The 13,707-nt window shown below is 42.2% G+C and overlaps 1 protein-coding gene across 5 annotated transcripts in view; it reads right to left on the bottom strand.

Moving 5' to 3' along the window:
• Positions 1-13,707, bottom strand: part of LOC146492078 (rho GTPase-activating protein 6-like) — a 108,057-nt gene that overhangs the window by 12,484 nt on the left and 81,866 nt on the right. For all 5 annotated transcript variants that reach the window (XM_085150271.1, XM_085150268.1, XM_085150267.1 and 2 more), the window contains exons 2-6: positions 9,149-9,308; positions 5,293-5,364; positions 1,261-1,409; positions 995-1,123; positions 704-899 (exon numbers count right to left, since the gene is read on the bottom strand). In XM_085150271.1, coding sequence (XP_085006397.1) covers positions 704-899; positions 995-1,123; positions 1,261-1,409; positions 5,293-5,364; positions 9,149-9,308 — 706 coding nt within the window. The remainder of the gene's footprint in view (positions 1-703; positions 900-994; positions 1,124-1,260; positions 1,410-5,292; positions 5,365-9,148; positions 9,309-13,707) is intronic.

Consider the following 13,707-nt stretch of genomic DNA (forward strand, 5'->3'; position numbering starts at 1 on the left):
TATCAGCCCATTTTGAATTTGATGCAGCAACACGTCTCAAAAAAGTTGGAATAGTTGCAAGAAAAAGCTGGAAAAGTAACTCTTTTTCAGCTAATTAGGTTCATTGGCAACAGGACAGTAACATCATTGGGTGTAAAAAGAGAGAGTTTCTTAGAAGTAAAGCTGCATCTATAAATTCTGGAAAGATTAATGTTGCTCAATATGAAATTGTTAAGACTTAGAATTTGTACAAAACTCTGCACGCAAAAGAACAAGGAAAATTTACTGGATACTGGATGCCCCTGAACCTCGTGCCCTCAGGTGATACTGCATTAAAAAACTGTATTATTCTGTGTTGGAGAGCATGAGCTTAGGAACACTTGCAAGTTTGAACTAGATACCAGACAAGACGTCCAGCAACTGGTCTCCTCAGTTCCCAGACATTTACAGACTGTTGTTAAAAGAACAGGTAATGCTACACAGTGGAAAACATGGTCCGGTCCCTACTTTTTAAAGGCATGTTTCTGCCATCCAAGTCAAATTGATGTTGCTTGTTTTCCCCTAAATAGTACATTTCTCAATTTAAACATTAAATATGTATTTTCTATCATGGTTAAAATGTGGGTTTATGAGATTTCCAACCTTCGTTCTTTTTTTTGTTTACATTTCAAACAGGATCCTGATTTTTTGGGGGGTTTTTATGAGCGATTAAGCAGCTGCTCACCATATTTTTCGATGTGCTGACAGCAACTATCGACGACACGTGGCACCTGACGGTAAATGGGATTCAGGCTCAGCCTTTTGTCCCTGTGCTTCTCTTTTTTACTCGGCGTTTCAGCTGGCAGAGAGAGCTGCAGCGCCTCAAGCAAGCGGGACTGGTTGTCGTCTAGGTCTGTGATGGAGTCGACTGACATGCCTCCCTAGAGGATAATCAACAAACCCAGCTGAATAGAAAAAAAAAACTCCACTTGATCTGTGCGGGCGGCTCAGGCTATGATGAATTTCAATGCCTCACCCTCCTGCGCGCTCGTGGGGCAGCTTCAGGGGTGTTGGGCGATGTTGACTCATTAGCCGTTTCTGATGTGGAACTTAGCGACGAGTTACTGCTGGATAACTCCTTGTTGGACGGCCGCTTGGTGGCAAACTGCAGGACACATGATTTAAGAGTTCAATCTATTCTCTGGAGTGCAAATACATTTGTCCCAAATGTTCCCAAGACTGAAGATGGGAATTACAAGACTGAACACACAGAGGGAGAGCCATACAGACGAGCTGACGGACCTGTAAAATGGACGATACGAGGTCTGAGGAGTCTTTGTGCTCCTCCCGCTGTGGAGGGTCCTGATGAAAAGAATCCTGTCGCTGCCTGTGAGCTCTGTCGTTGGCGATGACCTGGGACAGGGGTATACTAAAGGCCTGGGGTATGAATTCTGTGAAAAAGAGCCAAAAGATGTTGGAGGACGAGAGCGAAAAACAGGAAAGAAAACAAAAAAAAAGGTTAGGGTAACTGAACTAATATTAGCTCCATGAAGAAATGGGAAAAAGAAGCTCCTTACCAACATCCAAAAATAGCTCTCCAGCATAAACAGTTAACAGCTTTCTCACTTCTGCTGCAGCCTGCCTTTTACACACATGCAATGGAGGCATCTCAAACCACATTAACTATATCGGTAAAACTTTTACGGCACTACTAAAGAACTACATCTGTTTTCCAAAATAAGACATCACAGAAAGTCAACCGACGTAAATCCGGCTACGACAGCCCACTAATTCTAGGGGCCTCTGACAGAAATAACACAACTTTGATGACGCTCACCCACGACGAAGTCAACTTCAGTTGGTGCGCAGCTTTGACACATACTCGATATGAATAATGGTTACTTGTTATTCCTTTGCTCCATTTACCCTAGTCTTACATAAGCCCAGAATTCAGTGATGGCACAACTGCAAAATAGCAACCCTGCATTCACGTGCTCCTCTGATGGTCCAGTTGTAACGCTGCCTCTCGGAATATGTCGTTGGCCGTGACGGATTGTGCCGTTTCTGCAAGCAGAGCTGGCACAGAGAAATGCTTGGTGGTCATGCTGACAGTCAGCATCCGATGAGTCAGGCTAGATTTTTGCTCATTCAAAGTCTTTAACGTTTTTAAAGTTTAAAACAGTCATCAGCTTCTCAAGTACTTCTGATGGATGCACACATGCGAGGGCCCAATTACGTGCAGTGCTGCCTTCAGAGAGGAATTATGTCATACTGGGCTATTGCAGGCTATATATTCCATTTACACACAATCCTAAGGGCTGAGCCAACAGCTGAGGGGGGGAGGAAGAAAAAAAAAACTTGTCCAGCTGTGCGGTGTGTGTGTGTGAGAGAGAGCCGGAGTGAAGAAAAGAGGCAAAGGAAGACAGAGGAGAGGGAAAGCAAAATGCAGTCCACAACCACAAGTGAAAGGCTGTGGTTTATGAACAACACTGTGGCACAAACAGTTTGCTCTACAGTCGCTTAAATATCCAACACATACACAAGCGCACGTGCTTATATCCAGTCTCTAAACCCCATAACATAGACGTGATGAGCAGCTAAACCACGTTCATCAAACCATGTCAGATCTTTATAAATCTTCCATTTTAAGACCTTTGGCGTCTCAGGAACACACACTTGATTTTCAGCACTTGGTTTTTCACGTCACCAGTTACATTAACTGGTCTAGGTTCATGCAGGAGTCATCTCACAGCTTCAGGAAGTAGTAAATGCTCAACTCCCGGCACAATACAGCAAGACATAGTTGAAACCAATTAGTGTGTCTTTTCCTTAGAACGACAACTTGCTTGATGTTGTCTGAGGTAAAACATCCGCTTTTAACAAAAGAGACTGTAGCAGCTATTAAACCATTTGCAAATGCAGTTTTGGCTGGTGTTTGACCATCACATGTCTACAGATCAGATTACTGCAGCAGCATCACCAGAGACACAATTTTCTTTTCCCCCTCTGTTTCTCTCTTGCAGAGAGGACTTAGAATCCTTTTGTGTCACGGTTTGGCATGGCAAACCGTGGGGGGGGGGGGGGGTGTGGGGAAGGAGGACTCAGGCGCGGTGCTCTATGTACAAGCAGTGCGTTTATTTACAGTGAAAACTGTACACACAACAATACATCCCCGTGTGCTCCCGACTTCCACTCCGTGTCTTCTCCCAGTGTTTGTGCTCGTGTGTCCGCTCCCTCGTGCCAGTGCACTCTGTGTCTGCTGCCCTCTCATCCAGCATTCCTGTCAGGGTTCTGGGTCTGAGCAACCCAGGATCCCTGAGCAGTTATGGACTGGTTATATTATATGTATATTTGGTGTTGCTGTCTCTCTTCTTCCTGTTTGCGGATGTGTGTATGTGTTTCTGCGAGCGCCGGTCTGCGGGCGCCTTCAGGCCGGGTGGGTGTGGCCCTGCTGGTGGACTGGCCACACACCTGCTCCTGATCAGGCCTCGTCGGGGGAGCTACTTAAGAGAGTCTTGGAGCTCCCACCGACGCGGGATCATTTCGTGAGACTTCCCGTCAGTTCTCCAGTTGGTCTGTTTGTGAGTGTGAGCTTACCAAGTGAACTGAGGGTACTAACTACTGCCTCTATTTTCCCAGGAAGGATTGCTGGATGAGAGGGCAGCAGACACAGAGTGCACTGGCACGAGGGAGCGGACACACGAGCACAAACACTGGGAGAAGACACGGAGTGGAAGTCGGGAGCACACGGGGATGTATTGTTGTGTGTACAGTTTTCACTGTAAATAAACGCACTGCTTGTACATAGAGCACCGCGCCTGGGTCCTCCTTCCCCACACCCCCCCCACGGTTTGCCATGCCAAACCGTGACATTTTGTGCTTGAAACCATGCATAAATCAAGCCTTCTGGGCTCAGTTTAAAGCTAAGCCCACCATGCATCACTTGATAACAACCGGACTTATAACACTATATTACTTATAACATCTGACAGCTGTTATAAGCAATAAGCGTTGATCGAAGCATGTGCATTATTTACATGCCAACCTAACACTCACTCTCTAAAACCTGGAAAAAAATGTACATTTTTGTGTTTTGGCTGCATCTTTTAACTATGCACTGCCATTTAGCAGTTATGAGTAAATTTATTGTGTTTTTTGTCTCTGATTTAAAAAGCTTTATAAACTCAGGTGTGTTTTTCATTCAGGAGGTTGACTCCAAATGCCACCCCATAGACTCCTAGGTTAAAATGTCCAAATTTACAGTGGAAATTAACATGTTTTCTTGCTGCTAGCTTTATGCTAACTGTCTGCTAACCAAGTATGCTAGCAGTAGCTAATGACTAAGCACTCAAAATGCTGTCTTTAACAAACTTTAATTGCATGTAATGTTTTGTCATTACTAGGGTGACCATATTTTGATTTCCAAAAAAGAGGTCATGAAGAACTTTAATGATACTGTTTGCTTAAAGAAAATTTTAACATATTAAAACAATGCCTTCTCTGTGCGGTTAATGAATGGTGAAATAAAAAAATAGAATTAAATAATGGTACAGAAATAAGGCCGAATCTGTATAAGAAAAATACGAGGGTATGAGGGATTTTTTTTTGCAGTTCGTCTGAAAAGCTGCCGTTGTGCTTTGGCATCTTTTAAACATCAATAGGCGCTGATGCACACAGTCTGTCCCGTCTGTGAGCGCAGAACAACCACTCACAAAGCAGCTGCTCGGGGATGAAGTCACACATATAGGCCCTCTGTAGGAAAATCTGGACATTTTCATTAGTCTCGAAAATCGCCCCGGACAGACCGTGAAAAGTGGACATGTTCGGGGAAAAGAGGACGGTTGGTCACCCTAGTCATTACTAATTAGCTAGTAATTAGCTTTGTTCATCTATCACCTTAACAGTAGCACTTTTCCTTATCATTAAGTGTTCTCACACATTCTATAACAAGATCCCATTTTCATTTTACAGTTCACTTCGCTCTCCACTTTAGCATCTTAGAGTTTTTTGCTCTTCCTGCCAAATATGCAGGGTTTGCTTAGCGCAGCACAGTGGCTGATCCTCAGAGCCAGTCCCCTTACAAGGAGTCACTCCACTAAAGCTGAATATAAACTGTTGAAGCCCAGTAAACAGAAACTGTTTTTGTAACCTCCCTGTTCACCTGCCCGAGGGGTGGAGACCACAGACTGGACCCCTATGTCTCACTGGTTGGGTGAAGGGAGGGAGGGGGGATGGAGACAGTCGTGACAACAACTGAAGGCAAAGAGACGCAGAGGGAGAAAAGCCTGTGAAATGGCAAAATATCAGAGTGTGTGTTAAAAGAACGTGGCGTACCTTTGTCTTTGCTTTTCTCTTTTGCGAGCGAGTCCAACTTCCTTCTCAGCGACTTTTTCCTCTTCTGTCCATCTGCACATGAGGGAAAAAAGGGCCACAATAAATCACCTGAAACAAACGATTCCCATATCTGCTCTTTCTTATCTGGATTATTATATTTAATAAGCTTATGTCAGGAATGCAGACATGAATTAACTTCTGTGGTGGGGGAGGGAGGTGAGGTATCCATGCAGTCAAATCCATTTAATGGAGCTGTCAGACAGGGTCAGCAACAGTAGTAGTCAGCACAGGAAAAAATGACTGTGAAAACACATTAAATCACTTATAGTTTTTATCTAAATTACCAAGTATATGTAAGGCTTTTCTTACCTCAGACAGCAGTACATGTCACAGCACCATATATGGGCGCATATACACATTCTTAGCCTGGTTTATCTTAATAAAAACCCTTTTCTGCATTAAGAGCACAGCATTGCCCCCCATTCACTGCATTTACTTTCATAGTGATCTTTAGAGAAGAAGCTGATGGGCTTTAACTTAACAAAAATAAAAAAAAATCTCTATCCTAAAAAGGACATCAATGTCCACATGTGAGCTTTCCATCGAGGTATTTGACCGCAATTCTTTGAAAAGAGGAAGCCGTTTTGTCGGCCGTCAACATGATGAATGGCTCCTGAATTTGTTGACTGATGATCAGGAAACTGTGGAAGCTGCGCCACGTGAGACTTGAAAGTCTTGGGATCCTCATCTTGTGGCGAGGAATGTCAGTTTTGTGGAAACCTCAGCAACTTTTAATGTTATCGTTCTGTCACTCTGGTATAAAAACGCAGTCCTTTTAACACGTGAGATCTTTCTGGGCTAATTCGCAGAGCCTCGATCTGCTGGTGTAGCAACCTCGGTTTGAACCGCAGATGTTCCCTTACAGCTGTGTCAAATGAGTCACTTGGAGGGGGGATGAGGGAACTGCATCCAGTGCACATAATGTGCTTGATGGTGGTGCTGGCAGCTTATGTCAGGTTTCTGATTCATTTAACCTGGCCTGAAACTTTAAGCGCAGCAGAAGCACGAAGTCTGGGTGAAAAGTAGGTGAAAACAGTGAGGGGCGTGAGACACCGCGAGAAAGAAAGCAGATGTTGTGATTGAAAGCGGGGGCAGCAAGAGTGAGAAGGGAGAGGAAGACAGAGGAAATGGTTTGGATTTTTGACAGATTATTTCCAAAAGCTTTGCGGAAATCCCCCCGAAAACGGCACACTCCTCTCCTCAGCTCGCAGCCAGTTGTGAAGTCGTACGATGAACCTTTGCTGGCTTTTTCTCATCCCATCCCTCCTCGTCTTCCCAGCTTCTGTCTTCCTTTAATCCTCTCCTCGTTCTCGAAGAAACCCTAGAAACACGAGCCCTGCCTCTCGGATAAATATCAGACACAAAACGCACGTTATAGCGGAGCCGAAACAGCGATCGGGCGCGCACACAAAATCTCACACAGTTGAAATATTTCTCTTGCTTCCACATGGCGGCCGTCAGGGGCTCTGGAATTCATAAGCAACGCAGACAAGTACGTATTAAATCATGCTGGGGAGAGGTTTAACCTTCAGCTGGAATGCAAGCCCCGGATAATCCACTCACTGCACTATAGTGCTGCTATGGCACCCACTCAACTGATATAGTGCACAATGCTACCCTCACTGTGCCCCTTTGTGCACCTCAGCTTGTAGCAGAAACTGATTCAAAATTCTGATTTCATATGATATTGTAAGTTTTAGCTGTTCTTTTTATTGATTATTACCTTGCAGGACTAAAGTAACTGTAAAGAACAGCAGAATGCAAAAAAAAAAGGTGCTAGCTGCCCCAAAAAGAGTCAACTAAGAAATGTGGGGATTACCATTACAAGGTCAATTTTAACATGTCGTTTGCATGAGTTAATATGCAAGTTAATGAAAGTGAAAGACGAATGACTTCTTAATTGGGTGCCCGTGATACTAAAAAAAGATGATAAAGCAGGGTTGAATTTAGGGACTCGATACTTTGTGGTTTGTAAGACCTTCCGTATACGTGAGTAACACGACTACTTTAAAAACATTAACAGACCAACTGTTAAAAGACTTTGCCCAATCTTTCAAGGCGAGCCTTGACGAATTAGTGGGTGAGGTCATGAAAGCTGCGTTCATGTTATGCAGCCATGTGAAAAATAACATTCAGTGTTGTGAAAAACTAAGCCCAACCCATGATCCAGTAGCTTCTAGAACCAACTTCAGCAGCAATAACTTGAATGAATCATTTTTTGTACATTATCAGTATCCCACATCGCTGTGGAAGAATCTTGGATCACTCCTGGCAAAACCTTGATTCTTTTCTTTTTCAGAGAATCTGCTGTAGATTTGGGATCATTGACCTGTTGAATGATTCAATTTCAGTCGAGCTTTAGCCTTCGGACACATGGCCTCTAGAATATGCAGAGAGGTTCATGGTGAGCATAATGACTGCAAGGTGCTCAGAACCCGTGGCTGCAATAGGCAACATAGGATGAATTTGCTTTGATATTCACTCCTGGGAAGATCGTGGCATTATATTAACACATGCTTGAATGCTAAAACTGCTTAAACGTCTGCTTTTATAGAGGGCTTGATGATGATCAGTTAAGCCAGGGGTGTCCAACTCCAGGCCTCGAGAGCCAGTGGGTTTTAGATGTGTCCTTGATCCAACACAGCTGATTTAAAGGCTAAATTACCTTCTCAACATGTCTTGAAGTTCACCAGAAACCTGGTAATGAACTAATCATTTGATTCAGGTGTGTTGACCCAGGGTGATATCTAAAACCTGCAGGACACCGGCCCTTGAGGCCTGGAGTTGGACACCCCTGAGTTAAGCAAATGCATCTAATTAGCAGCACCTGGATGCCACTTCTCCACTTAATTCCTATGGAAACAATAAGGGTGTACCTAGTTTTAACAGGACTGCATATCTGCGTATTTCTGAACTCCAGACTGATCGACTTCAGGACTACAGAGCTAAAATTACATCACTGACAAGTCCAGTAAGGGTTTACATTTATTAAAATTTGCAAACTTATCTTCCTAAATTGGGTGGGATTATATTTGTTTTCTCTGATATCTAAAAACTGATGCATGTGGACATTTTTAGGCTGGGCGAGACCAGTGGAAAACCACCAACTCCAGCAGTCTCACTGCAGTGCTCTGTCCGTGTTCGGAAAATGAGAAAATTTGACAAATTAATCCAAGTTTAGCAAAAGCTTAATTTTCTGGTTTACAAGAGCAAAACACGGAACAATAAGGTCAACTATATCACTGTTGTGCACACCCTAAGACTTTTTAAATAGCATTTACAGTGGCTGCACTTGGCGTCTGCCACAGCGGAAAGGGAGTTTCATGTCGTTATGAGGACGGGAGGTCAACAGATACCAAGGCGAACAGGAAGCAACCAATCCCTATGTGAAGTAAGGCTTATATCTTTCGTGTGTTGTCACAACTTCCCCAAACATAGACCATACACGACTTCCCTTCAATACACTTGAGGGATGACAAGGGGATGTGGTCAGGGACTTGAGCATTGGCTGTACTTTATGGAACAATTAAAGATATCTGGACAAGCTTGCACTACAAACCCAGGTCAAGCATATCAGTTTGTAGCGCATGTAACACAGAAGAGTCCTGGAGGCAATAACACATGCATTTGGTTTGGTAACAGTCATATAACTGTCAGGTTCTCAAAACCCTGATGTTATCCAAAGCACTTTGTTAGCTCTGAATGGGTTGGATATACTGATTTAAACATAAAAATGATGTGACGCTGTTTAACTCAAGTCTACAGTATGCATTAAAAAGAACAAAACAATCCCCACCTTTTGGCATGGTTATCTGACATCCCAAGTCATAGTCCTGGTGTAAACGGGTGAAGGCCACTTCCTGTAGCCGGGCCCTCTCCAGCTCTGACAGGCTTTGGATGGCAACTGGCATCAGACGCACGCTCCGCCCCGACAGGCTGCTCCAGGTGAAATCCCCCTGGGAAGGACAAGTGAGACAAAACTTATACCAAAAGGAATATTAACAGTATGGGAACATGGAACCATTTCATGTCATTTTACATTGCATTGCTGATTTTTATCGGTTTTCATATAATTTTCCAATTTTCAATTTTTATGTTGCAAGTCCAGGTCAGAGAAGTTACGACATAAGTTATCATATGGTTAGGATTAGGGCTGCGGTTGGGGGTTAAACGCCATCCTGTCAGTATCTATGTGTATTGAATATGGTTCCTCGTCAGGTAACTCGATTGTTGATTGAACCCTCCAGTGACAATACTGTTCTTAACTTTATTCACTTTTCATATAGTATGTTTTGATATGATAGGAGATACAGGTGAATCAAGCAGTCAGCTCAGTGGCTGCATGCCTTTTCTCCTGTCCTCCTCTCCTCCTTCCTATTAAAAGGGAGTTTTTCCTTCCACTTGTCACCGAGCGCTTGCTCAAAAGAGGTTGCCTGATTGTTGAAGTTTTCTCTACAATATAAAGGACAGATTGTTTTGGTGATTTGGTGCTATATAAATAAAATTGCATCGTTAAAATATCTTCTATAATTTTGGTGCGCTCCATGTCTGCTTCCACCTCACTAATCTTGCCAACTAACACTCACTTCACCGGGTTTTACTCTCCTGCTTTACAAAGCACACTTTAGCAATGCAAAACAGAGCTGTTCTTCTTTGATGTGGTCAGCCAACTTGTGATGAAGTCGGGCTCACAGACGCAAAGAGCCAGGCAGCGGCAAGCTGCAGAAAAGAAGCAGAGGTGTGAGGTGTGGACTAATTTGTAGATTTACAGAAGGTTTTAATCTATTCCAGGAGAAGGACGTCTAAAACCTTTTTACTTGGGTAAAATGTCTTGATCCCTGATTGCGTATGGAAATAATTAAGTCTTATGGGACTTAGTTTATTTAGCACCAAATGTTTAAAAACTAATGAACGTGAAGCTGATTAAACCTACTGTACTGCTGATGTAGCCTACAAAGATGAATAAAGACATCACATGCTTTGGAAGACACTCCTCTATTCTAGTTCTAAGGAGCAATTGGGGGCATCTTAAGCTGGCCCTATACTGATGGATCTACAATATGTGCCCTGGATTCAAAATGAGCATATTTACCTTCCAGGTTTGGCTTTATCTGCGATCAGGATGAAACTGAACTGATGTAAAACGTAATTAAATACTGGAGATTCTGAGACAGCATTGGTTTTGAACATTTCAACCATCTGAATCTCTATTCATGCATTCCTGTGTGTCAATTTACCTGATGCCTTAACCAGACTGAGGGCTTAACAGTGTGTAATGTGTCTGCATTTATGTAGGAATTTTCTTTTTCTTATTAGATCCCTGTTTAAATTTTCATCTGATTGATGTTTACGCATGGTATGTAGAAGAAAAATGAGACACCATGAAGACTTAACTTTTCATATTTGGGCCTCTATCAACAATATTTTCCTGAAGCCATTCAACCCTCCCTGCTGTCAGCTTGCTTGTTATTTGACCCCAGTCAGTGCAGTGAGGCAACAGAGCCATCATTCAGCCATGGAAGGAAAACATGATGTGGATACAGGCAACCTGGAGAGCCAAATGACTTTGTGTGCGAGTGAGCGAGTGAAGCGAGTTGCATGTTGCCCCCCTTTCAGAAAGCATTTTATCCAGCACAGCTGTTCTGCATATTTTTTGTCAGTGCACGCCTGTGTACCGCCATTCCTTATCGCTGACTGAGGAAACCCTTTTTCAGCCCGCTTCACTTCAGAGGGCGCACACATACAACAAAAGAAAAGACAAGCTGTTGGAACGATGTTATAAAAAAAAGTAAAGAAAAAAAAAAGAGGCCTGTCCTCGGTCGAGCTGGTTCTGCTCAGCGGGATCACTGAACAAGACGGATGAGTTTCGGCTCTTAAGTGTCGAGCTGAAAACTGTGGAATGCTGACAGAAGAGCCGAGGGAGGGAGACCAAGTCCTGCTATCACTGCTGGACTCTGGTTTATACCTTTGAATGAATGACACACAGGCCGTCAGCTCACTGTTACCAAAGTTGCCTTGTACAATCCAACTCTTAAATAAGATAATATGTTGTGTATGTGCATTTATAGTAGTAAAAGTACATTATATGGCTGCCAAACATTATCTGCCAATATTAGCACTTTTAGCCAATTCATCGGTATCACGTTTATAACAGCCGATTAGTAAAAGAAAAAAGAGACAAAGGAAACACCCTTCAACTTTGTTTTGAGCAAATCTCTCTAAATTTGTATTTAATATTCATTGCAGAAAATTAAGATTTTAACTTTAAAACACACACTGGGTTTAGGGAGTTTTGGTCTTCAAACCATGACAGTAGATGTAGTGATCCTAATCAAGAGAATATGTCAGTGAAATTTATTATTCTTTGCAGAATATGAATTCCACATGGACCACATTTGACCATATTATTTCCTATTAAGCTGAACATGCATGAATGAGACGTGCAATAGAGGCTAGTAAAATGCAGCGCCAGCACGCCAAAATATGCTCAGAAAATAGCAAAGTTACACAATAGTGTTGTTCAATAGTGTTGCACACAGGACAGGACAATCTGTCCAACACTTTGCTCAAAGAATTCAAGATTGCAGAAGACATGCTTACTTCATAATACGCTAATACTTGTAAGAGTGTAAACGAGTAAGTAAATAACTATAAATAACAAATATAAATCTGTTTGTTTAATGTGTCCAAAAGAAAAAAAAACATAGTAACTGTGCGTTGAATTTTCTTACCATCTACATCATTAAAAAACTTTCTTTTTAACCATAATTCCAACTTGATGCTCTGGCTCATGGTTGGCCACTCTTCTGGCCAACAGTGATTGAATATGTCCCAACCAAAACTGGTGCACCAGCATCAATTCTATCTATTTACACTGCATGTTTCTTTAAATTAATAGTAACTTTAAATTATTTTATATTATTTTATTTTATTATATAGTATTTTCCATGCTTAAATAACATTGAGGTAAAGGAATACCAATTCCTTGGTGATGATATTCATCCATCTGATATCCATCTGTAGAATAGTAAGTCCATTCAGGGCACAAAAATCCAAGAAAAAAAGCTCAATGTTTACGTCAGTTATTACCCCTCCCTGTTGTGCACCAAAGTCTGCTAATTATGGAAAAAAAAAGATACAACATTTTTTTTTCACATTAGTGTTCAACCATAAAGAGCAAAAAATACTGGGTTGGAATCCATTTTGGCCTTAATGAGCCAGCACCAAGTTTAACCAAATCAGACATCCAACTGGACATCAGAGCAACAGACATAAGTAACAGCCATAGTTTTTGCATGTAAAAGTCAAGCTCAGGGGATATCATTACACCAATTTCCAGCCTTCCTATTATACTTACCATTTAGTCAAACTTGCAAAAACAGCGGCTGGACACGTGTTGGCAATTTGCCTGAGTTACAGCAGCCAGTCTGAGTCAGACCACAATTGTTTGGAGACAGGTGCCAATCACCTTTTAGTCTAGCATGACTGAATCATGAGCAGCTTTAGCCTGTGCACAACAGATGCAAGCCACTTTGCAAGCCACCTCTTACCCCAGCTCCTTCTTTCATGCTGGCTTGTATTGTAAAGCCTCCAATTGGCTGTTTGCTGGAATGGCTGGGCAGATCTAATCAGATAATTTAAAGTGTAACGGATGCTATTTACTACTTTGTTGATGTTGTTGTTTCAGCAGAAATGACTGAATATATTATGTGAAGGAAGAAGAAAGACCAGGATTAATATGAGACCAAGCATCATTTTTAAGTGTGCAGGCCTTAGTTTAACGCTTCTGTTAAGGACTGGATTCAGCAAATGCTATGCTGACAGATTTTACCCTGGAAAGATTAATGACTCTGCTGACTGGGCCGGCACTATGCAGTTAGATGACTAATACCATTTGGACATACACTGAACTGCAGCATGTGGTTTCTGTTCTATTTTAGACAATGGGACAAATGGTGCAAAAGCCTCAGGCAATAGACTATGTCAGTTTCCTTGGCAACACATACATACAGAACTCAAAAGAGCCAGGAAGTGAGAGAAATATTACTATGGTAACGCACCTGGAAGATACACACACGCACTCAGGCACTGGAACACTTGTTGCTATGATGCACTGCATAAATCATTAGATGCCGTGACCATGGTGAAACAGTTATGATAACCCTGCAAATGTGCACTCACAATGTGATGTTAATTAAATACATCATGAAAGTTATACAGAATGTGTAAAGGTATGTTTAGTGGCACATAACATAAAGACTGGGGTTATAATAAGTCATGCTCTACTGGATAGTTTTTGCATTACTGGATCATTTTGGTCATTATACATTCCTATAATTTACTAAATAATACACA

This window comes from Neolamprologus multifasciatus, chromosome 23 (genome assembly GCF_963576455.1).
Source record: "Neolamprologus multifasciatus chromosome 23, fNeoMul1.2, whole genome shotgun sequence".
Classification (NCBI taxonomy): Eukaryota; Metazoa; Chordata; class Actinopteri; order Cichliformes; family Cichlidae; genus Neolamprologus; species Neolamprologus multifasciatus.